Source organism: Podarcis gaigeae, assembly GCF_964106915.1.
Source record: "Podarcis gaigeae genome assembly, chromosome: 6".
Taxonomy (NCBI): domain Eukaryota; kingdom Metazoa; phylum Chordata; class Lepidosauria; order Squamata; family Lacertidae; genus Podarcis; species Podarcis gaigeae.
This window is the reverse complement of record NC_139682.1, coordinates 70,080,609-70,105,612: the sequence shown is the minus strand read 5'-3', so window position 1 is coordinate 70,105,612 and position 25,004 is coordinate 70,080,609. Positions and strand designations below refer to the sequence as shown.

Genomic DNA, 25,004 nt, shown 5'->3' with positions numbered 1-25,004 from the left:
ATCAGCGATTTTATTTGCGTGCCCAGGCAGAGATCCCCCAGCCCCGAGAGACCACCAGAATGAATAATGACTTGTGACAACGTGTTATGGAATTAAAAATTGGTGACAACTTTATTAAACCTTTCAGATGTAGGAAGGCATTGGCTTAGGCATTGGGCATGTATCCCTCCCAGCCCCCCAGCCAGAGGAACTGGGGCTCCTCAGGGTGAATGGGACATGGGAGGGTGTACAGCAAGATGCTTGTGTACGCAGGCAACCCACCCCATATCCCCGCAACGCAGGGGAGTTCACTGACAACCTTTCAGTGTATGGTCAGTGACTCCCATTTTACAAACCCCTTTAAGAGGGAACCCTGAAGCCAACTGCATGGTTGCTGCTGGCACCGTCTCCTATTTAAGTAACTGGCTCCACCTCCCTGAGGAACTGATTGGCTAGCTGAGGTTTGGCGGGAACCTTCAATGACTAACACAGGGAGGCAGGCCAGCCCAACCAGCTGGTGGGTCCCACGTGGCCCGAGGTGCTGCATGCGGTCCCGCAAAGGGCATCCACAAAGGCAGGCGTGAGCACTCATTTCAGTCCCTAATTATCACTAAACATAGATTTCTCCTTTTCCCCCACTGCTGCCACACACTGGGTCAACGTTTTCATCGAGCGACCCACCATAATCCCAAGATCTCTTTCCTGGTTATGTTATATTTGTCTAGTTAAAGCTATGGTTTTCCCAGGAGTGATGTATGGAAGTGAGAGCTGGACCATAAAGAAGGCTGATTGTTGAAGAATTGACGCTTTTGAATTATGGTGCTGGAGGAGAATCTTGAGAGTCCCATGGACTGCAAGAAGATCATACCTCTCCATTCTTAAGGAAATCAGCCCTCAGTGCTCACTGGAAGGACAGATCCTGAAGCTGAGGCTCCAATACTTTGGCCACCTCATGAGAAGAGAAGACTCCTTGGAAAAGACCCTGATGTTGGGAAAGATGGAGGGCACAAGGAGAAGGGGACGACAGAGGACGAGATGGTTGGACAGTGTTCTCAAAGCTACGAACATGAGTTTGACCAAACTGCGGGAGGCAGTGGAAGACAGGAGTGCCTGGCGTGCTCTGGTCCATGGGGTCACGAAGAGACGGACACGACTAAACAACGACTAAACTTCAAAAGAATTAAACGCCTAAACTGCCAATGCTGAATCTGAATGTGATAGTATGGCTTCATCAATTGCTACTTTCTTCTTTTTCTTCGAAGTCCATAGAACGGTGCTTACAATAAGGCAAGAAGCAACCAATAACAGCAGCCCACATGTTATCAGAACGACTGCTAAGGCACCGTACTTGGCAGGAGCGATGTGAGTAGCCTCCCCAGGAATAATAAGTGCTTGGGCTATGTTGGAGAGGTCAGAGTACAAGAAAGACTTATCCACTGTGCAGATGCCCATGTAAATTAGGGTGATGTTTGCCGAGGTTTCTGGTTTAAACACAAACATTTCCTTGGAACCTGCAGGCTGAGGTGCCAAGCTGGAGGTATTTATGGGTACAGCGTTTTCAAATTCTTCCCTCAATTCCAGAGAACTTTGGCTTATTCTCACTTCGTATCTTGCAGCTGGAAAAAAAAAAACAAGATAACAAAAGGCTATAAAGTGTTGGTTTTTTCCTGCAGTTGCCTGGAAGTAACAAGATTCAACACTTTTCACCCCAGGCTATTGCCTATTTACAAGAAAGTGCCCTCAGAATTGCAGCCTTAGCCAACCAAAATAAGCAGACAATACTACCAAACAGGATATAATTAGCAAAAAACAACTGTTTCAGTCTAAGGACACAATAGGACACCAAGGGCATTTTTACCATTGTCAGCACTCAGAGGCAGATACAAATTTGCATCTGAATTAACATGAGGGCAAGTGGGCCCTGCAACAAAACATTATACTGTGCAATGTGCTTCTACCCTCTTTCACTCTGGAGCCCCCACAAACTGTCGGCATACCCAGTCCTTAAAAGTTTGTTTTGAGGTTTCCCCCCAATTTTTTTTTTTAAATGATAATAATCTGCAAATATCAGGGTTTTCTCAAGCCTGTTGATATCTCCCTCCTTGTACATGGATAGAGCCATTCTGGCTACATCAGCAAGGCATTCCTATCTGGATAGCTCAGTTGGTTAGAGCATGGTGCTGAGAACGTCAAGGTTGCAGGTTTGATCCCCATATGGAACAGTTGCATATTCCTGCATTAAAGGGGGTTGGACTAGATAGGGGTCAGCAACCTTTTTCAGCTGTGGGCCAGTCCACCGTCCCTCAGACCTTGTGGTGGGCCAGACTATATTTTGAAGAAAAAAATGAACAAATTCCTATGCCCCACAAATAACCCAGAGATGCATTTTAAATAAAAGGACACATTCTACTCATGTAAAAACACGCTGATTCCTGGAGTGTCTGTGGGCCGGATTGAGAAGGCGATTGGGCTGCATCTGGCCCACGGGCCTTAGGTTGCCTACCCCTGGACTAGATGATCATCAGGGTCCCTTCCAACTCTATGATTCTATGATTCTAAATGTTCTTCTCTGCCAAAAGCACACAAGACATCTCTGTTATCCATGGGCAGCAGAACTAGACAAGTGTATAAAAGCATGCAGAGCAACTGATCCACAAACTGAGACTACTGGGGCAAAACTACTGCAGTAAAGAGCAGGTTTAACTAAGAGAGGATCACCACCAATACTTGCTATGATGATATTTAAGAAGGAACAAACAAGGAAGGAATTATTTGGTTTCCGGTTTCCCTCTACAAATAGGATTTCCAGAGTCCAAGTTACAGCAGAGATGTGCAGAGGGTCATTTTGAACTGGAATTCTGTTTTACTTATATTTATGGGTCTCAAAAGTATATATATATCCAAAGCTCAGTGCACATCCAATATGGATTTGCTTGCAGATTTTATCAACGTAGTTTAAAACAGGGTTTCCCAAACTTGGGTCTCCAGCTGTGTTCGGACTACAGTTCCCATCATCCCTGACCACTGGTCTTGCTAGCTATGGGTGATGGGAGTTGTAGTCCAAAAGCAGCTGGTGACCCAAGTTTGGGAAACACTGGTGGTTGTTTTTTGGGGTTGTTGGTTTTTTCAAAACACCCTACTTTTAAGCAGTTTTCATTAGCAAAGAAAATAAGAAACACTGAACCTACCTTGTCCCTGGTCAAAGTCATCCCCTGGAGCTGTCCAGGTTAAAACAATTTTGTCCTCTTCTGTTCTGGCATCCAAATCAGTAATTTTGCATGGTGGGAACACATCCTTATAGGGGCCAGTGGGAACTCCAGATATGGTGAAAGCATTCCCAGCAGCTATTCTGCTGAAGCCCCCAGAGCTGATGTGCAAATCTTCACTATTCATCAATGGCCTCGGTGCATTCATCTGGATTGTACCTATGCCACACAAACATAAACAAATACACAAAAGAGAGCTAAAGACCAGCTGAGCATGCTTCCAATGAACTAGCAACTAATGGACTTTGGGGCAAGTAGGCCAGAAAAGAAATAAACAACCTGACAGCAATGGGTCCCTATCTCATTGGTAGAACCCGTGTTTTCCATGGAGAAACATCCAGGTTCCGTCTAAGGTAACAGCTTTGGGGATGCCCAGTAACATGATACATGGTGGGTTAGAGCACTGGTTTTGCTGCTGCAGGGCTGGAGTGAGGCTGAGACCTCGTGGCTGCAATAGAGGGGAGTGCTGGATTGGTTCAGAGGGCCACTGATGGTCCCTCTGATGTAACCACACAATCCTGACCTTGCTGCTACCCTGCCCCAGCCAGGTTAGCCATTGTGATGCCCATGGCTCTATCCCTTGAAAGCCCTTGCTAGCAGCAATAATCATCTCCATTCCTTCTAATACTGAGTTTGGTTCGTCCGATGCCTATCCCCTTAGAAGCAAAATGGGGCTACCCCAACACAGAAGGTATGGGCTTCTTCATATTATGGAGACTCACCAAGTATGTAACAATATAAAAGGTAAAGGACCCCTGACCATTAGGTCCAGTCGTGACCGACTCTGGGGTTGCGGCGCTCATCTCGCTTTATTGGCCGAGGAAGCCGGCGTACAGCTTCCGGGTCATGTGGCCAGCATGACTAAGCCACTTCGGGGGAACCAGAGCAGAGCACGGAAACGCCGTTTACCTTCCCGCCGGAGCGGTACCTATTTATCTACTTTTACTTTGACGTGCTTTCGAACTGCTAGGTTGGCAGGAGCTGGGACTGAGCAACGGGAGCTCACCCCGTCACTGGGATTCGAACCGCTAACCTTCTAATCGGCAAGTCCTAGGCTCTGTGGTTTAACCCACAGCGCCACCCGCGTCCCTTCATGTAACAATATATGTGCTTGCAATTTTAATTTTTATTTTAAAAGCTGCTAGAAACCAAAGTCCTGAAAGAAAGACCTATGCCCAATGACCTCTACAGAAGGATGGGGGCGATTTGACCACAGAATGCTGAGGGTGCCAAATTGGGGCGGGGGAGAAGTGGAAGGAAAGAAAAATATCCTGTCTGAGACCTTAACAGGCTCCAGCAACCTTCAGAGAGGATAACTGGGTTGGGCAGAAAGGAGAGCTCAGCACGATGAAGCTACAAAACACACTACAGAGGCTGAATGTTTCTAGGATGTATGCATCTAGAAATATTTCATCCCAATGGACCATTCATGTATCCTGCTTGGATATGCGTGTCGACGAGTTTTTTAAAAACTAGGTTTAGGTTTCCATGAAGTACAGCTAATACAGCCTGGTGAGAGTTTTCCACATGATTATGAAGAGAATTCAAAGAGCCAGCCTGTGGCCATGACATAAATATTTCCATAGCGGTGCTTGTGCAAAGTAGTGCTTCTTCTCGCTGAAAATGTAATACACTGAGAACACCTTCTGTTCAAGTCCATGGAGGTAAACAAGTGCTTGAGAGCACGGCTTGAAGACTGACATCCCAAAGCCTTACCATTTGTTATGTAACCAGGAATATACATTGCAGGGCTCCAGAGCGTTGCAGGGTATGGGCTAATTGTCTGGTTGTCCCTCTGGACACGAACTTTCAAGCTATATCTTCCGTTTCTCACGAAAGAAAAGAGGTATTTGGAATACACACCATCGTTTTTTATCATATCTGCACCTGCAGCAGTGAGGGAATACAAACACAAAAAGTGTTTAATCTGCTTTGGAAAAATCCTCTTAGTCTGTGCTTGAATCAGCCAGTTTCTGCCACCCCACAAAAAATTCCCTAAAATATAATATTGTTTAAGTAATGGTGAAAAGTACCACTAAGCCTGCAATTCTATACATATTTCCTTGACGGCAAGCCTTATGGGACACACTTCTCACTTCATACTCCATTGTATTCCATTGCCATTCAACTCATATACAATTGATTTTCCCTTTAAAGCTTCTGGACTTATAACTGTCATTCATATTTGGACTTCTCCAAATTTTCCAGTGCCATTCTCAGTCAAAAACCTTACCCAAATGTGTTTAAAATATGTATTTTAGGATAAAGTACATTTTTTTTTTTGGTAAGGACGCAGGTGGCGCTGTGGGTTAAAGCCTCAGTGCCTAGGACTTGCCGATCGAAACGTCGGCGGTTCGAATCCCTGCGGCGGGGTGCGCTCCCGCTGCTCGGTCCCAGCGCCTGCCAACCTAGCAGTTCGAAAGCACCTCCGGGTGCAAGTAGATAAATAGGGACCGCTTACCAGCGGGAAGGTAAACGGCGTTTCCGTGTGCAGCTCTGGCTCGCCAGATGCAGCTTTGTCACGCTGGCCACGTGACCCGGAAGTGTCTCCGGACAGCGCTGGCCCCTGGCCTCTTAAGTGAGATGGGCGCACAACCCCAGAGTCTGTCAAGACTGGCCCATACGGGCAGGGGTACCTTTACCTTTACCTTTACATTTTTTTGGCAATAAAATACACATTTTCCAACTTAAACACACATTTTTTCTATGGATTTTTTTTTAAAAAAAATTGATGTGCAAACAGGACAGGAATCTGACCTGAAGCAGATTGATCCATTCATCAGCTATAACTAAAAAAATAAACTTATAAAAACATATGTTACCTGCACCAGTGTCGAAAAGGTCCAAGATAATTGGATCTCCACTCTCTGGCTCAATAATGGCAGTCACATTTGCACCAAGAATGGGAGAGAAGCCTTGATTAACCTGTGCGTACACAATCATTGGACTTGGGTAGGCGTTTGTATCTTTATTCGTGTGGGTTCTCACGGTGATGGTAGACACGTCAGACTTTACGGCTCGCGAGGTCACGGTCATTGTGAGGACTTCAGGGAGCCCATGAGAGTGAGTGAGTAAGTATGTCCAATCCCCAGCCTGAAAAACAAATTTATATACGCTCAAAAGCATTCAGCCTAAATAGATTTTTTTAATTGGGTTTTATAAACAAGAATAACGCTGTAGAAATAAGTACACCAAGTTTTCTCATGCCACTTGTATATCACAAAAATAGCATAATAAATGTGGGAAAATATCTAGAACAGGTGTTTTATTATTAGTGGTCAGTGTATAAGTTCTTGGTTCATGAATTGGTTTAAACAATTAGAAAGAAGAAGGGGGAAAGGAAAAGGGGGAAAGGGAGGAGAAGGGGGTGTGGCAAGTGGGTGGGGTGGGGGGGTTATGCTTCTATTATTCTACTTAGTGTGTGTGAGGGGTTGTGTTAGCGTTCCTTGTGTGGGTTCTGTTCCTATTCACTTGATGTATTTCCTTGGTGCTGAGAGAAGTTGGGTGTGGCTTAAGGTGTGGTTGGTTGTCTTTGGTTGGCTGTAGTGAGAATTGGTTTCGTGTGTGAGCGGGGTATGAGTGAGTATTTATAAATCATGTTAGCCAGATTGATTCGTATTCCTTTTCCATCCAAAGGCAAGTCCCCGATAGAAACAACTGAAGGACAATTTACTGTTACCTCAGCAATCCCCGGAATCTGCAGGCGAGCTGTGCGCAAAAGTGGGTCGACATCAAATTCCCCATTTGTAAAGTGTTTTCCTCTAGGGCCACGAAGAACGATACTGGGTTCCTTTGCCAGCCACGTCACTACGAAAAATGTGTCGTTTCCTACTGTGCTGTCAATAATCGTCGACCTTTCAATCTGACCATTGCCCTTCACCCTTTCAGCCGTGCTTTCAATCTGTACAAAACCAGAATAATGATAACTTCCCATTTGCTTTGACACAGGCATGGCCAAACCTGGCCCTCCAGATGTTTTGGGACTACAATTCCTGTTATGTACTGAGTTGAATAGGATCCAAACTGCAGCAGTCTGATTGGTCCTAGAACAATAGGATCCAAAATGCAGCAGTCTGATTGGTCCTAGAACAATAGGATTCAGAATGCAGCAGTCTGATTGGTCCTAGAACAATGCAGTAGTATGATTGGTTGGCAGGAACCACCCAATCATGCTCCAGATAGAAGTGAATCCACAACCTGATTGGTTTACAGTAGAATTCCAGAATTAGCCAATCATGTGCAGCCCATTGTGTAAATAATGTATATAAAGCAGATACTTTGAGGGGACATTCATTCATTCCTCCTCACCACTATGAGTTGAATAAAGAGCATGAAATCACTTTGCGACTCTGAGTATATTTCAGTTCCCATCATCCCTGACCACTGGTCCTGTTAGCTAGGGATGGTGGGAGTTGTAGTCCCAAAACATCTGGAGGGCCAAGACTGGCCATGCCTGCTTAACATATCCTCTTTTGTCATGTAGCAATTTAAAGCAGTTGAAATATTCCATTTGGCACACGTTGACATCGTAATGATCCTTTATCGCATTTAAAAACACTACAGGTGACAAGCAATTAAAACAAATTAACAAAGCCAGATAGGGGCACAGAAATCCCCTGAAACAAAATCCACACCTTTTCAGCCACAGCCATGTTCCAAAAATACTTTCTTTGATCACTCTGGCAGATGAGTACTATGGCGATTGCAGAGCAAGTAAGCAGTTAAGTTCCTTCTGGATTCTCCCTCCCCAGCCCCCCACCCCACCCCCAAAAGAAGACAGTACACATCACAAAACAGCACTTCAACCCTTAGGCTGCAATTCATGGATTTCAATGGAATGGAAGATTCATACTTGTGTTCAGGATTACAGCCTTGATTGTTATTCTTCCCTGTACTTAAAGGTAAAGGGACCCCTGACCATTAGGTCCAGTCGCGGATGACTCTGGGGTTGCGACGCTCATCTCGCTTTATTGGCTGAGGGAGCCAGCATACAGCTTTCGGGTCATGTGGCCAGCATGACTAAGCCGCTTCTGGCAAACCAGAGCAGTGCACGGAAATGCCATTTACCTTCCTGCCAGAGTGGTACCTATTTATCTACTTGCACTTTGATGTACTTTCAAACTGCTAAGTTGGCAGGAGCAGGGACCAAGCAATGGGGGCTCACCCCATCACAGGGATTCAAACTGCCGACCTTCTGATCGGCAAGCCCTAGGCTCTTGGTTCCATATATAGGGATGTGGGTGGTGCTGTGGTCTAAACCACTGAGCCTCTTGGGCTTGCTGATCAGAAGGTTGGCAGTTCGAATCCACACAATGGGGTGAGCTCTTGTTCTTGTTGCTCTGTCCCAGCTCCTGCCAACCTAGCAGTTCAAATGCACGCCAGTGTGAGTACATAGGTAAATGGCGTTTTTGTGCACTCTGGTTTCCATCACGGCGTTCTCTTGCACCAGAAGCGGTTTAGCCATGCTGGCCCCATGACCCAGAAAAGCTGTCTGTCATCTCGGCCTGAAGCGAGATGAGCGCCGCAACCCCATAGACAAGTTTGACTGGGCTTCACTGCCCAGGGGTCCTTACCCTTTACCTTCTTTAGGTACCTATGGGCCCTTTTATAACTTGCCATGGGCTGCATCAACAAGCAGAGCAAGTATGTACATAATTAAATTGATAACTAAGTAAATTGAGGTATTAAGGTAAGTTGTAAGATTTGCACATTCTGGACAGGAATGACAAAGGGCCAAATTAAACATGTCACCACAGTTTGTTTGGTTTTTTTAAAAAAACACGAATATCTGGTTCTAGGAAAGGAGCTGGCAGGACAGTGGGATGGGAAATTAGTGAACTGAGAGGAAAGGGAGGTGTAACCCTTTTACAGCAGTGGGTGTGACTCTGGAATGCTTTCATTGTGTTTTCTATGCTTAAAATAGTTTTTTATGCTTCAAGTAGAACGCACCTTTGGATTGGTGGGCCTGGGAAAGATGGTTATCACAAAGAAACTTCCTCCTCCCTCAATTTTTAAAAAAAGTTTTGTTTTTTTTTGTTCTGGGTGTTGTTACTTTATTTTTTTAATGTGGTGATGAATAGATAAATGGATAAATTGTGTGTATACTGCTTTAATTCATCCACACACACACACACACACACACACACACCCAAAAGATACATATCCCACCTGAAACATAGACAGAGGCAAAACTGAGAGCTGAACGAGCGATCAGTTGCTTGTAATGCCACAATGCCATTCAAACTTTACAGCCTGAGGAAATTAAGCTCACAGTGCAACTCACCTGCATGCATACCTGAGGGACAACTCCAACAGTAGAGCATGAGACTCTTAATCTCAGGGCCTTGCGTTCAAGTCCCACGTTCGGTGAAAGATTTGGACAGAATGATCTTTGTGGCCGCTTCCAAATCTATGGTTCTAAGACTCTCTCTTTTTTATTTCATCTGCCTTCTTCCCAATATGCCCTCAATTGACTAATTGTTGTCCAAGCAGTCATATCAAATGTCATATCAAATGTCATTAACAAGATTCAATCCTGTGGATTGTCTCACCTTTACTTTGAGTCTATGACGTACAATCAAGCTAGAGATGTGATCTCCCGGAGACTGAGTGATATTGCCAGACAAGAGGACATAGCCCAGGTAAAACCAGGGATGTTCCTAGGGGACCAGATTTATCGGACCATACCATTCCACTATGTGGAATACCGCAGACTTCTTACAGTGGCTAGATTAAATGTCCTTGACTCTGTGATATTGTGGGGAAGGTACAGGGGAGTACCATACGCCCAGAGAACCTGTCATTGTGCTATCGGTGTGGTTGAGTCCACCGAACACATTCTCTTGACTTGCCCTTCTTATGCAGAGCTTAGACAAAACTTTATAGACCCACTCCTATGTCAACTTAGCTTCCTACCCGGGGAAAACCAGGTTTTATACTTGCTGAATAATGTCACTAGAGCTATACCTTTCTCGGTGGCCAAATTTCTTTTTTTAGCCTTTAAGCGTCGCAAGACCATAATTGACTGTATTGACATGGGGCTATCTGTTTAGCCCTTTTAGTGTTGGCTAAGCTCTAAAATCTTCTTGGATGTTTTTAACTGTGTATTGACAAATGTATTTGGTTTTTTTTTTCTGACTGATGGTCGAATAAAAAGGTTGATGACTAATTGTTGTCCAAGCAGTCATATGAAATTCAAATAATACAAAATTTGAGATAAAATCTAGAGCTGCAGTATGAGATATAAGGGGCACCCATTCTATTTTAGCAAACTAAAACAATGTTCTAAAATAATAGCTTATGAACGTGTGGGCTCCAGAACTGCTTTCTCCATGCCTCCTATTAAAATGTATTCGCCTTATTATGTAAAACAGCAAGATATACAGTATCCACATTAACAGACCTGGACAGGTTGGTGGCTGGTATCTCCATCACTTGCTACAATGGCACTGAAGACGTCTATTAGACCAGTTGAATCTTGTCTATCAGTGACAAAAAAACTCAGCCCCCCTGAAAAAGAGAGTACAAGGAGATATCTTAAAATCTGAATAAAAAATTAACTTCATTTGACTAAGTTATTATTTCAGAGATTAATGGAGCTGTCCAGACTTTGGCTCACACTGAATTTTCCTTTGAAATATTCTTGTTTGTTTTATGAGCAACAACTGCAAAGGGTGTTTGCTATTGCTAAAACAGACAGTCTTACCTGTCATTTTGCCCAGTTGTTCCAGTTCTTGGGACGCAGACTGCCCCAGAGCGATGGTATGAATGATTAAGCCAGCGTCAATGACATCAGAGAAACACTTGCTAAGTGAACTGTCGCCTCCACTGGTCAATAAGATGATTTCAGAACCAGAAACACTTTCGTCATGTTTTTTAATTACCTGGAAGCAAATAATTAACCATAAATATGAAGGACACTCGGTAAATTATCTTGGCAAAGATAAGGTCACAAGTTAAGAGACTCCTTAATACTTCACTATATTGCTGTGATTCATATCCACAGGACTAAAGTCATGTATTTCCAAAGATTTGTATACTGACAACTTTTGAGAAAAAATAAGGCAATGAAAAGCATCCATTTCTTTGATGGTTTTAATTGTTAAATAGTAAGGGTTTTGTGGAATTTATAAATGTTGAGGACATCAGCAATGGGAGCAAGGGAGGAAGCAAATCTAAAAAATAACTATGAAATAAATAAATAATAAAAATAATAATATTTGCCATGTCTAGCCTTATGCTCATCACTTATTTATCTCAGACTTAGTATTCCTAATCTGCAAAATAAGACTTATTTAACAACAGGACACAATTGACTCAAGCCACTGTTTTGCCCTGGCTCTAGGTGCCAGACCTCAAGTTTTCAGGGGAAGAAATCTTCGAGCCTAAAGTCCGCCTACTTCTGACACAGCAGATGCTGAGTGAGAGCCAATTTATTATTGTAGGTACAGAACTTCACCCTCATCAACCTATGTTGTTGTGTGTGTTTTTTGTGGGTGGTTTTATTGTGCTGTTATTGCTCAAGCCCTGCTTCTAAGCCTCCCACAGGCATCTGTGAGAACAGAATGCGGGATTAAATGAGTCACTGGCCTGACCCAGCAAGATCTTCTATGTTCTTATTTATTTTGTTGCAATTTTGCATGCTGTCTACTCCCTTGCTGTGTTTTTATGGAAGTGCGTGTCAACCCAGAAATTAAGTCCTATGAAGACCAGGTGCATCTTATTAAGTTCCATGCATAAAAGACTGCAACTTAAACAAGGATTATGAGTCTGAACACTTAATGTGGGACTCATTTCGGTTTATTTTTATTCCGTTTTAAGTTTTCTATTTTTCCTTCTGTATCCCAATTTGCTGTCTCTTGTTAGCTAGATAGAGGACCTTTCCAAAGCCTTTTCTTTTCAATTGCATTTGGAAGATCTGTTCAAAAACACTGGGTGACTACACAATTGCCCGCAAGAATAGTCCCAGTTCCTGCATCAAAAACCAAAAATGTTCCTATGAGCCGAAATGCGGCAAGAGAGGCAATAATAAATAGGACTTGCCTGCAGCGCCAGCTGTACACCCGTGCAAACATTTGCTCTGTCGCCGTATGAAGCAACTGGCAAGTCGGAGGCAAGCTGCTTGCGTATATCAGCACTCGTTACTTGCCGGATCTGAGATTTTACTTCTCCTCCTTCACTGAATGTGACAATCCCAACATAGGAGTTCTCTTCCACAATTTGCAGTAGATACACTTCTACTGCCTGACGCATCCGAATGATTCGATTGTTCTGTAGGAGGTAAAATATCACCTGTTATTCATTCACCCATAATGCAACATGTTTTCACGGACACAATATCAGGCAGGGTATACTGCCTGTTCAAGAATTCTCCTACAACCAGAAAAATTGCATGTGGTTCTCCAAACAGAAGACTGTCTTGGGGGTGGGGGTGGAGAAAGAGGTATCATTAAAAGTTTATTCTTCTTCTTGATAATGCTAGAGATTAGGATAGAATGGAAGAACAATAGCCCCATCTCTCTCCCCAACCACAAGATGTCTGTGACAAAAGTATCTCTCACTAAACGTAAATGAACTGTGAAAAAGACCATGAATTGAAAGTGGAGACGATAGATGTGCATTTCCCTGTTTGTGTTTGTTTTGTAAAACAATTTTTTTTTAATAACAACTATTTTTTTTCCTCCGGCACTTACCTGACGTTGGTGATCTTTAATAAACTCTATAATCAATAGCATTTTTTGAAAACAAAAGCAAAAGAACTTCAGTTTCAGAGCAGGTGTTCATTTTTGCCTCAAAGAGTAAGACTTTACCTCATCCATGCTGCTGGAAAAATCCAAGACTAAACAGATCACTCTGTCTGTCGCTTGTAAAAGTGAGAAGGTTGGGGGCAAAGGACTGTTGTTGCTGGTCAGAGGAATATCGGATTTAAAGTCATCAGAACTCATGATGACATCCCATGTGCTCTTATAACTGCACATCCTGTTCTGAGCATTGAGAGCTTCAGCGTTATGGTTGCTTGAGTCACAGAATTCAAACACCTGAAAACAGAAAACAGCAAGACAGTTCTGGGCACCACAATTTAAGATGGATATTGACAAGCTGTAACATGTACAGAGGAGGGCACCCAAGATGATCAAGGATCTGGAAAGTGAGCCTTATGAGGAACGGTTGAAGGAGCTGGGTATGTTTAGCCTGGGTAAAGAGGAGACTGAGATTGCCATCTTCAGATATCTCAAGGGCTGTCACGTAGAAGATGGAGCAAGCTTGTTTTCTCCTGCTCTGGAGGGTAGGACTCGAACCAATGGCTTCAAGTTACAAGGAAGGAGATTCCAACCAAACATTAGGAATAACTTTCTGACAGTAAGAGCTGTTTGATGGGGGAACTGACTCCCTCGGGAGGTTGTTCTCTGAGATTGCTGTTTAGACTCTCCTTCTTTGGAGGTTTTTAAACAGGTTGGATGGCCATTGTTTAGGGATGCTTTAGTTGAGATTCCTGCATCACAGGGCGTTGGACCAGATGGCCTTTGGGTCCCTTCCATCTCTACAATTCTATGATTGTGTGAAACACTTGCAGAAAACATCTCTATTAGTAACCACAGAAATTGCACACACACAAGGGCTTAGAGAGAAAGGCTCCCAGCTCTCCAAGTGCTGTTTCCATCCCATCTTCTTCTGGAAACGAACAATTGCAAATGACAGAAACAGATTGCCCAGAATATCCAGGAAGTTGTGACGATTTGCTATGAGGTAGGCGAAAACCAAGTGGCTGGTGCCAATTTGCCAAGTGGAAAAATTCCTACCAGGCCACCAACCAAGGTCCATAGCAAGGTCAGAAAGAAAACCTTATAGGGTGGGAGGGCGGGAAAAAAGCAGGAACAGCTAGCAGGCTGCAAAGAGGGAGATCCCCGGCCGCGTCCTGCCTTTATAGGGCAGGCCCCACTCCCGAGCCAGCAGACTGGCCAGCTAGGGGGTGACGCAGCCAGGAATCCTCTCCAATCACGCGGAGCCGCTGCCCGTGTGGAGAGGCCGTGAAGCCTGCAACCCCACCTCCATCTTAGTGCGGAAGTGGCTTTATGAGCAATCCGTTCAAGAACATCACCTAAACACCTGGGAAGATATAAGCCCCCTTTTCTACATGCAACCTTCAGGCACTGATCCTTCAGATGCTGCTGGACTCCAACCACCCCCAGCCAGCATGCCCAATGGTCAGAGATGTGGGAGATGCAGTTCAGCCACAGTTTCCCCATCCCTGAAGTACAGGAAACGTCATGTACAATCTCTCTTGAACTGTACTTACAGAAGATAAGCTTTGCATGTACATTATGGAGGATGATGCATTTTGTTCCTTGTCGTGTATAAAAGTGCACCCTTCTTTTAAGAGCCCTGTTGCCTGGTCAATGACACAGCTGCCTTCAGTGCAGGATTCTTTCTCGCAGACATAAATTCCCGTTAGGTCAGAAGAACACCTAGGAATAGGCACAAGGCAATCGTGACATGAATATATTGTGCTTCCCAAGGGAGTGTGAGTGCAAAAGAAAACAAACGTTTAAAACTTTTAAAGAAACATGAAGCAGGTAATTTTTATTCTGAAAAAAGCACACCTGTGGCTGCAGCTGCATCAGTCTTTACAAAAAAGAGCACAGTTAGAGGCAATTTATTTGGTGGAGCATTGAATTGCCATTATATGTAAGCGAGTTGTCTTACGCCCACAATTCTTGTCCTTGTTTATGGTTTGTATTGAATGAAGTTATTACAAGCTCGTTATGTACAATTCAGAGTTCCTTTTTGGGCCGACCAGAAGAAGATTCACGAAACAGAGATTGAAATCCAGGCATCTCGTTGTCAGGATCGCACCATCACAAGTATATACAGAGAGAATCGCTCTCATGAACTTAATTCAGGAATATTCGAACTGTTTGGCTGAGATACTGAATGGCACATGTCATTATTATTTTGGCATTGTAGATATTATTTTAAATTCCATGTAATAGAAGGTGTTGAAATGCCGCACATTATTGATAAAGTGTTTTTTGCAAACTATATACAGAGTTGTTTAGTTTGAACACACCTGCACATACACAAATTTTACCTGGTGGCTTTCACCTGGTTTTGACTCGATATGTAGAAAGGCTTTTCACTGTCATATTCATCAAATACCCCCCATCGAAGGTGGGCCCACTCATGGACGAAAAGCCTGCCTGTATAAATAAAAGCACGGAAATTGCATTGCGACACTTGCTAGTAATCTAACACAGTCCCATAGAAGCAAACGCTACAGAGCAAGTAGTGTTGCAGGAAAGGAGATTGTGTGCTTGACTTGTAAGACAGGAAGAGTTCAAGTTCCTGTACTGACACCCTAACTCAGCGGTTCTCAACCTGTGGGTCCCCAGATGATGTTGGACTACAACTCCCATCATCCCTGAGCTCTGGCCTTGCTAGCTAAGGATGATGGAAGTTGTAGTCCAACAACATCTGAGGACCCACAGGTTGAGAAAGGCTGCCCTAACTGGTTGAGCCTTCCCCAAAAGTTGAATCTGCAAGCTTCCCAAACACAAATCTGGTCTTGAGACCCTTAAAGTCACTCTTTAAATTGTAGGTCATTGTAGGGAACCCCAATGACATTTTTCTTGGCTATCGATTGCAGTGAAACCCCCAGCCCCAGCCCAGTTAGGATACCTATTGCAGCTTACGAAATGCAGCTGTCCAAGTGTCTTAAGGCTGCCAATGGCACCAGTTTGTGCCAATTTTCAGAAGTTGACACCTTCCCAACTTTGTCAGTGCCTTTATCACAAGAAAATATTTTGGAGAATTTCAAATATTTTCCTAGCACCACAGCAATCGAGAGATTGTGTTATCTCTCGATTGCTGTGGTGCTAGGAAAATATTTGAAATTTCCTCTAGCAAACAGAGCATGCCATTTAATAAATTTCCTTTTTAAAAAACCACTGCTTTTAGTCAATTATTTCCCCCCATTATCTGAAAAGTAATATGTAGTAATATGATACTCTATGTCCCAATTCAAATGTGAGGCTTCTGATTTCAAGATTCAACAACCAGTACTTAATTTCTGTTTTGAAAATGTTAGGAGTTTTTTTGGAAGGACCAGTTCCCTTGTGTTTATACTGAATGTTAACTACAGGTGGATTTTTCACAATGGCATATGGTATGCAATATATGTATGTATATATATATATATATATATATATGCTTTCGTAGATTTTCACGGGTACAGGAATGCAGGTTTTGGTGTCCTCGGGTGTCTTCCCGCGGGAAGACACCCGAGGACACCAAAACCTGCATATATATATATATATATATATATATATATATATATATATATACTTTACAGTGTGATAAACGTTTATTAAAAACTAAAAAGAGTCACGTATGAAGACACCGTTACTGTTAATTATTAAAGATATTATTTGTTGATTACAATGCAGATGTGAGATTTTAAAATTGTACTTTTTTGAAACACAAAAGGTAACGGAAGAAGAAAGGTAATAATTATTTGTTTAGGATTTACCATGTGGTCCATAGATTCCAATCGAATCATTATTTACCAGGAAGTCAGAGGTGAAATGTATGTATTTTCCCTTTTCTCCACACCCTCCATATTGCAATGTGTATGGATCGTGTCCATGTTTCCAATAAGGAGGAGCAACAATGACATCTGCCTAAAATGAAAGTTTTGTTTAATGAGCAGGTTTGAAATAGGTACGCTTATTATTAATTACTGACAAAAGCAGGAGTTCAGTCCAACAATTGCTTAAATGTCATAAGTCAGATTTCATAATACTCTCCACCCCCACCCACCCAGAACAGACACACTGGAATATAGTAAACATGTTTTTGAACTGCAAAAGTACTAAACTGCACCCTTTTTAGTCATACTATGAGACTGCACTTGACAGTGAAATCTCATGCATGCCTACTCAAAAATAAGACCCAGTCAGTTCAATGAAGAAGGTTAAACCACAGAGCCTAGGACTTGCCGATCAGAAGGTCGGCGGTTCGAATCCCCGCGACGGGGTGAGCTCCCGTTGCTCGGTCCCTGCTCCTGCCAACCTAGCAGTTCGAAAGCACCTCAAAGTGCAAGTAGATAAATAGGTACCGCTCCAGCGGGAAGGTAAACGTCGTTTCCGTCTGCTGCGCTGGTGCTGGCTCACCAGAGCAGCTTCGTCACGCTGGCCACGTGACCCGGAAGTGTCTTCGGACAGCGCTGGCCTCCGGCCTCTTAAGCGAGATTGGCGCGCAACCCCAGAGTCGGTCACGACTGGCCCGTACGGGCAGGGGTACCTTTACCTTTACCTTTACAGTTCAATGAGGTTTACTACCAGAGAAACGTGAAGAGGAATGAAGTCTCAACATACAGTAAGTCCTAATGCTTGTTAATTAATAACAGGGGCACCAACTATAGGGGGCTTTGGGTACCTGGGCACCCACAAAAATGTTGTTGTGGGTGCTCAACACCCACACGACAGGGGCCCCCCACAACCTCTGAGGTTTTGCAAGGCCTCAGACAGCATCTCTGAGGCCTCAGAGGTGCCACTGGAAGTCAGGTTCTGAGGCCAGGGGGCATGCATGACGTCATGATGCCACACACAGTGGGCACCCATAACCTGGGACCCAAGTTGGCTCCTCTGATTAATGATAGCATCAACACAGCACATTTAAAAGCTGGAAGGTATGAAGAGGCACACAAATGCACTGTGGGTGTGGGCAGTAGATAACTACAGTGGTACCTCAGGTTAAGAACTTAATTCTTTCAGCCGGTCTGTTCTTAACCGGAAACTATTCTTAACCTGAGGTACCACTTAAACTAATGGGGCCTCCTGCTGCCGCTGTTCCGCTGCCGCACAATTTCTGTTCTCATCCTGAAGCAAAGTTCTTAACCCGAGGTACTATTTCTGGGTTAGCAGAGTCTGTAACCTGAAGCACTGTAACCCAAAGTGTCTGTAACCCGAGGTACCACTGTACTGTATTAGCTGTACTTACCACATGATCAGAAATAACCTGCTCTTTGTGCTATTAGCAATGGAGAGTACAAGATTTGTTCTGAGCAAATCTTGAAATGACTTCACACATTATGTTCCCCCCACAAATAAGGTAGCTTTGAGATTCACTCGCTATGCAAGCAAATAAACTCATAGGACGGGATATGCTGTTCATTCAATTAGTAAAATTTATATACCACTTGATTATAAAAAGCCTCAAAGCGGTTTATGGAGAAGAATAAAACAATGAGATAATCAGCAAAAACAGTAAAATGCAACTGTTTAGAACAAAGATAATTAAAATCAATGATAAGCTAAAAACCAGATTAAAGCACAGATCAAGATTATACATATCTGGATATGCTTGGCCAAACAAAAAAGTGCATGTATTATATACATGCCTGTAGCAAACCAGCATCTTTTAGGATCAGAACAATCTTGAGAATTTTGGATCCAACTAACGTTTACATATTTTTAAAAAAGCCCTACTAACAGAGTATCCAAAGGCATTACCATTTAGTACTGAAACGAGATGAGCGCTGCACCCCATAGTCGCCTTTGACTGTACTTAATTGTCCAGGGCTCCTTTACCTTTACCTTTACCTTTTACCTTTACTGTGTTCAGCAACTATTTTAACTGGAGGTGGATGGATGGAAGAAATGAGGAATAGCAGGCCCAGGACACTGCCCTTAATACATACCTTTGTGTACACCTCTTGCGTTGGCTTTGCGTAATTGTTTCTTTCCCATGTTGCAGGTATTAAAATTTTGACACTCCCAAAATGAACCCTTCCTTGTGTAGCATTGAACAAGTAGAAGGAAGCTTCAGTAATCATTTCCTAATAAGAGAACGAAAAGATAGGAAAGTGGATTAGCGGGAATCATTAGTTCATGCAAGCAGGAAAGTGTAAACTCATAAATCATTGTGCAATCAGCAAGTCAGACTGGAATGAAGCTTTTGGGGCGGGGGGGACATTGATTTGAGAAATAGTGAAGATTATGTTAACCCAGAAATTTTTAATTAATAATTTGTCCTATTCAGTGCTATTTTTCTAGAAAAAGAGGTCCTGAAGTTAGGAATGGTTTAAAGACCCCAAATGGCATGAAGCTGGTTTGTGAACCAACACATTAAATGGCGGTATTTTATAACAAAGTACTGGATACATAACACACGTTGGATGATAAAAAAAATCCCAGCACTGGAAGTGCAAGGAGTGTACAGCAAACACAGACTAAAACAACCCATAATAAGCAGCTGCAGGGCTGAGGAAGGCAGGAGAAATGCCAGAAAATGGCTTGGTAGTGATATCTGCATTCCTGAAATGCTTTGCTGCTTATGAAAACATTTTATGATAACTGAAAAGTGGCAAACCTTTCCCTTGATCCTCATAGCTAAAGGTGAAGCATTTGTGCTTCAAACTACATAGAAATTCTACCACAGAGAGCCAGGACACAAGGGCTATTTTATCAATTTCACAACGCTTTCAAAGCAGTAGCTTTCATGCAGCGTGCGTGAAGCCAGATTCGAAACACACACTACACACAGCTTGTCTGGGCAATTATAATTGCCTCCATAATTTCACAACTGTAAATATAGGCTGATGCAGCAAAAACAACCGGCTTCTGTTGCGGCAGGTTCACTCGCATTAAAACTAGACCTCTCCAGGCCACTCCTTAAATCCACCATCTTAACAGAAGGGTTCAAGCACCACAGTGTCGATATGGCATGTCCATTCTACTAGGAAATCCAAAGGGATTTCCAAACCAAGCTTGCCATTATCATGAAACATTTGGATTCACCTCACACGCATTCTTGAGCCAAGGAAACACAAATCTGTTCTCCTCACAATAAATATGGCTAATTCTAGAAGCATTCTGTACAATGTGATCCTATGCATATGTTTACTCCAAAGGCGGACTTGATCCGATGGGGTTGACTTCTTAGTAAGTGTGTTCAGGACTGCATTCTTAACTACTCCTTCGCAGCCCTTCCTTGATACATTGTCTGGAGGCGGTTGGAGGATGGATGGAGGATAATGGATTGGGGATGAATCTCAACAATACAGAAGTACTGTTTGGGGGGGGCAGGGGGGCAAGCAGTTGTGGGGGACTCCCTGGTCCTGAATGGGGTAACTGTACCCCTGAAGGACCAGGTGCGCAGCCTGGGAGTCATTTTGGACTCGCAGCTGTCCATGGAGGCGCAGGTCAATTTTGTGTCTAGAGCAGCTGTCTACCAGCTCCTTCTGGTACGCAGGCTGAGACCCTACCTGCCCACAGACTGTCTCGCCAGAGTGGTGCATGCTCTAGTTATCTCCCACTTGGACTACTGCAATGCGCTCTACATGGGGCTACCCTTGAAGGTGACTCAGAAACTACAACTAATCCAGAATGCGGCAGCTAGACTGGTGACTGGGAGCAGCTGCCGAGACCACATAAAACCAGTCTTGAAAGACCTTCATTGGCTCCCAGTACATTTCTGAGCACAATTCAAAGTCTTGGTGCTGACCTTTAAAGCCCCAAACAGCCTTGGTCCTGTATACCTGAAGCAGTGTCTCCACCCCCATCGTTCTGCCCGGACACTGAGATCCAGCTCTGAGAGCTTTCTGGTGGTTCCCTCACTGCACAAGAATTGAAGCTACAGGGAACCAAGGAGAGGCCTTTCTTGGCAGTGGAGCCCTCCCTGTGGAACACTTTCCCTTCAGATGTCAAGGAGATAAAGAACTATACAACTTTTAGAAGGCATCTGAAGGCAGCCCTGTCTCAATACGTTTTTAATGTTTGATTGTGTGTGTTTTTTCTGTGTGGTAGCCGCCCAGAGTGGCTGGGGCAACACAGCCATATGGGTGGAGTATAAATATTTATTTATTTATTTAGCTAGCTAGCTAGCTATAGTTGCTAAACAGCAGTGCTAGAAGAGATTGGCATAAAAGCATCATTTCTCCAGTTAGGAGGAGGCTATTCCCATGGGCACAGGGGATATGTGGGGGAACAACTTTGCATTTCTCATCTCACTGACAATAGATTTATCAGCATCCAAGGATCACAGTCTATGACTTCCTGAAATTGTAAGTAGGGTTACAAGTCCCTGCCTGTCTGGAACCAGTTACATCGGGGAAGGAGCCAGGAGGGAGGAGTGGAGCAGGAAGTTGTAGGAGCTGAGTGAACAAGCCATGAGAAGCAGTGGCGTAGCGTGGGGGTGCAGGGGGGGCCGGCCGCACCGGGTGCAACATCTGGGGGGGCGCTCACCGCCTCCGGAGTCGCCGAAGAGCCTCGGGCGCAAGCTGTAGCAGAGCCCCATGTCTCGCGGAACCGACGAGCTGTGCGCGCGTCCGGGCTGAAGGCGTCCGGCAAGCAGCGGCTCTCAGCACTCGCCGCGGTCCCCGCGCGTCAGGGCCACGGAGGGCGCGCCAGGCAGCCCCTCCTCACAGCCCCGCCGCTGCTGCTGCAGCTGCTGGGCCATGTTGCATTTTCCTCGCCTCTCTGCCCTCCTCCTCCTCTGGGCAAGCGGCGTCATTTGGGCGGCAGCGCCAGCGGCAACTCGCCTCAGATCACCTGACATGGACCCGCCACCGTGGCTACCTTACCGTAAATACCCCAGCCCAGGCAGCAGCAAGAAGAAGCTGGCAGCGGCGGCAGGTTAGGGGTTAGGGGCGCAAATTACTTGCCTTGCCCCGGGTGCTGACAACCCATGCTACGCCGCTGATGAGAAGTAACACGTAGTTTGCAGAGTCCTGGGCAGGTATATCCAATGACCTTTCTCACCCAGATCCAGAAGATCTGGTGAATTCTGAAAGAGGTGCAACTTCATAATTTTCAGGGTGTGCTGCAGTGAAGTCTGGCACAGAAAATCCCTTAATTCCTGACCGCTGGAATCAGAGACCAGATCCAGTCCAGATGTACAGCAAAAAAGAGGGGGAACACTTTCAGATTTTAAATCCATAACTATAGGGGATCAGGATCCCAATCATTATTCTTTACTATTATATATATATATATATCTGGATTTAAGATTACCGTTCAGTTTTTGGCAGCTATTTGACAGGCAGAAATGGTTCGTCGCCCTAGGGGTAACTAGGGTTAGGGTGGCAGCCAGATCTGCCTAGAGATAGAGCATGCAGGGGGAGGTCAGTAGTGCCCCCAGGGCCAGATGTAGGTTTGATGAGGCCCTAAGCTACTGAAGGTAAAGGTAAAGGTACCCCTGACTATTAGGTCCAGTTGTGGCCGACTCTGGGGTTGCGGGGCTCATCTCGCTTTATTGGCCGAGGGAGCCGGCGTACAGCTTCCGGGTCATGTGGCCAGTATGACTAAGCCGCTTCTGGCGAACCAGAGCAGCACACGGAAATGCCGTTTACCTTCCCGCCGGAGCGGTATCCATTTATCTACTTGCACTTTGATGTGCTTTCGAACTGCTAGGTTGGCAGGAGCCAGGACTGAGCAACGGGAGCTCACCCCGTCACGGGATTCGAACCGCTGACCTTCTGATTGGCAAGTCCTAGGCTCTGTGGTTTAACCCACAGCGCCACCCGCATCCCTTACTGAAGGTAATGGGGCCCTTTATATGTTCAGCTGTCCTTTGTCAACAACAAATTGTCACAGTTTTTTGTGTTGAATTTATGCTATATGGTAATTTACAGACCTAACTGGGGGAGCCGCTAAGCTATAGCTTGTTTAGCTTATACGTAAATCCAGCACTGAGCCCCCCCTGAATGCTTGGTCAGGAGCAGCAGCCATCCTTCGGAGAGGCAGACTGCCTTCTGTCTTAGGTTCCAACTGCATTTATTGAGACTAAAGTACCCGTTTACGAACTATGCGCCCAAAGTCAGCATCAGCGGTAGCCAACAGGGTCGTTCTGTAGTGCCTGGTGTATATACTCGCTACAGGAGCATTAGGCAGAATAAGAGCTGTTGACAGTGACACCACCTTACATAGATGAAGGAAGATACTTCTCCCCCCAATACCAGCTGAATGAAAGGATTCAAACAAGCAAGCAGTGGATCTAACGACCTTTGTTCTTTCAAAGTGCACCTTCAGATCACAGCGAGCATCCTTGGGATTCCACACTTTCCTCCGTGAATGCTTTGGATCTGATCAATACGAGGGTAGCTGTAGCTCTTGCTGAGCATGGAAATGAGAAAAATACTTTGCAAAAGGCGCAGAGGAACAAATGTGTTCAGGAACACCACATGTTTGTGGAAGATGCCTCGACGTGCAGCCACGGAACAGAATTTTAAAGAACAGATGCTTCAGTACATTTTGCTTAAAGGCGCAAAGGGAGGTCTATGCAACACCACGAGCACCGTGACCAACTCCTGGGGGGGGGGTTGTGCAACTGGTGGGTTTCACATAGAAAAATCCCCCTGAACGCATTAAACCACTGAGAGTCGCGAAATTGGCACAGACAACCTGCCACCTTTTTATAGCATTAGAGCTGTGTTTTGCAAACAAAAAATATTTGCACCCTTGCAACTGAAGACTCGTGCGGAGTTCAGAAGACAGGGAGACAATAGAAGCATCTTCAGTGTGCTCAGTCGTGCCCGCTGGTAAACTAAGAGGGGCAGGGGCAGGCAAAATCTGAAGCACCAAGGCTCAAAGGCAATCCAGGTGGCGATACATAACCGCAACGCGGAAGATGTGCGTGATGCCAAAGTGGTAAAATGACAATCGCAGGCAGGCAGAGCCATCAGGACTTAGCTGCGATGCGTACATTGCGAGGTCGGGGCGGGGGTTGGACTGGATGACCTTGCGGGGTCCCTTCCCCCTCGGGTCCGCTTCCCATCACCAGATGCGCGAAGGGTCCATTGGCAACAGCGCCGGTTGCCTCCTCCCTTCATTTTTACCTTAAGGCTGGAGACGATTTTCGCCTCTTGGGGGACGGAGGGGTGAATGGCGACCAGCAGCCCCTGGTAAGCGCTGCCCTTCAGCGTGGCGGCGGTGACCCCCCCTCCGAGGAGCTGCAGGAGGGCGAGACCCACGCTCAGTCTCAGCAGCGCCACGGGGCCGGCCCCCGCGTCGCTTTTTCTGGCCATCCTTTTCTGGAGGAGCACGTCGGAAGTCCGCAGCGCTTCCCTCGCAAGACAACAACGCGCGGCAGGTTTCGTTGCAGCTGCGCGCGACGATCTGGAGATTGCAAAAACGAGGCGCGTCGTATGGAGACGGGATTTGTGTTTTGTGGTTTTGTTTTGTTTTTGTCTTCCCTCCCCCGCGGGCGCTTCGTATTTCTTCGCCTTCTCTCACTTCAGCTGCTTCTCGAGATCGGGAAAATGGAGAGTTTCTCTTGCGCATGAGTTGTTCTCCCTTTCAGACGCGACGCAACTTCTTCTGAAATCGCAGCCCTCATCCCAAGTTGCGCTCGCCTCTCCCGGAGAAAAGTCGTGCATGGGCAAAAGGGAAGCTGATAGATCGGGTATGTGCCCCCTCACTGGACGGCCTTAAAGCAGATAGTCCCCTAGCGAGGGTGGCAGACAGAACGCGCATCTTTCTGGCACCTTGGCAGCTGTAATACCACGTCGAGCAGAATTACTTATATTTAAACAAGTTTAATCGTCCTTTTGGGCTGCTTGTCCCAGGTGGCTTTTACAATCAGAATGCACAAACGTAGCATGAGTGGCAGTATAATATATATATGTATAGATTGTGGACTTTCCTTCCTTGGAGGTTTTTAAGCAGAGGTTGGACGGCCATCTGTCGTGGATTTCTGTCTTGCAGGGGGCTGGACTAGATGACTCTTGGGGTCCCTTCTAACTCTACCGTTCTCTGATTCTAT

At 45.0% G+C, this 25,004-nt stretch overlaps 1 protein-coding gene across 1 annotated transcript; it reads right to left on the bottom strand.

Moving 5' to 3' along the window:
* Positions 1-84: 84 nt before the first annotated feature.
* LOC310846553 (calcium-activated chloride channel regulator 2-like) lies at positions 85-24,341 on the bottom strand. The gene is made up of 14 exons (XM_083743328.1): positions 24,079-24,341; positions 18,943-19,080; positions 16,771-16,921; positions 15,334-15,442; positions 14,542-14,710; positions 13,055-13,282; positions 12,288-12,515; positions 10,951-11,128; positions 10,648-10,754; positions 6,925-7,146; positions 6,068-6,338; positions 4,962-5,132; positions 3,168-3,404; positions 85-1,595 (listed from the first exon to the last, which is right to left on the bottom strand). Exons 1-14 carry the CDS (start codon positions 24,265-24,267, stop codon positions 1,168-1,170), a joined length of 2,826 nt encoding a protein of 941 aa, XP_083599454.1. The 5' UTR covers positions 24,268-24,341; the 3' UTR covers positions 85-1,167.
* Positions 24,342-25,004: the final 663 nt, after the last annotated feature.

Coding starts and splice junctions, on each gene's coding strand:
- LOC310846553 (XM_083743328.1), bottom strand. CDS start 24,267: ATGGCCAGAAAAAGCGACGCGGGGGCCGGCCCCGTGGCGCTGCTGAGA. Junction 19,081..24,078: donor AAATCGTCTCCAGCCTTAAG/GTAAAAATGAAG, acceptor TTCTCTTATTAG/GAAATGATTACTGAAGCTTC. Junction 10,755..10,950: donor ACAACTGGGCAAAATGACAG/GTAAGACTGTCT, acceptor TCTCTTTTTCAG/GGGGGCTGAGTTTTTTTGTC.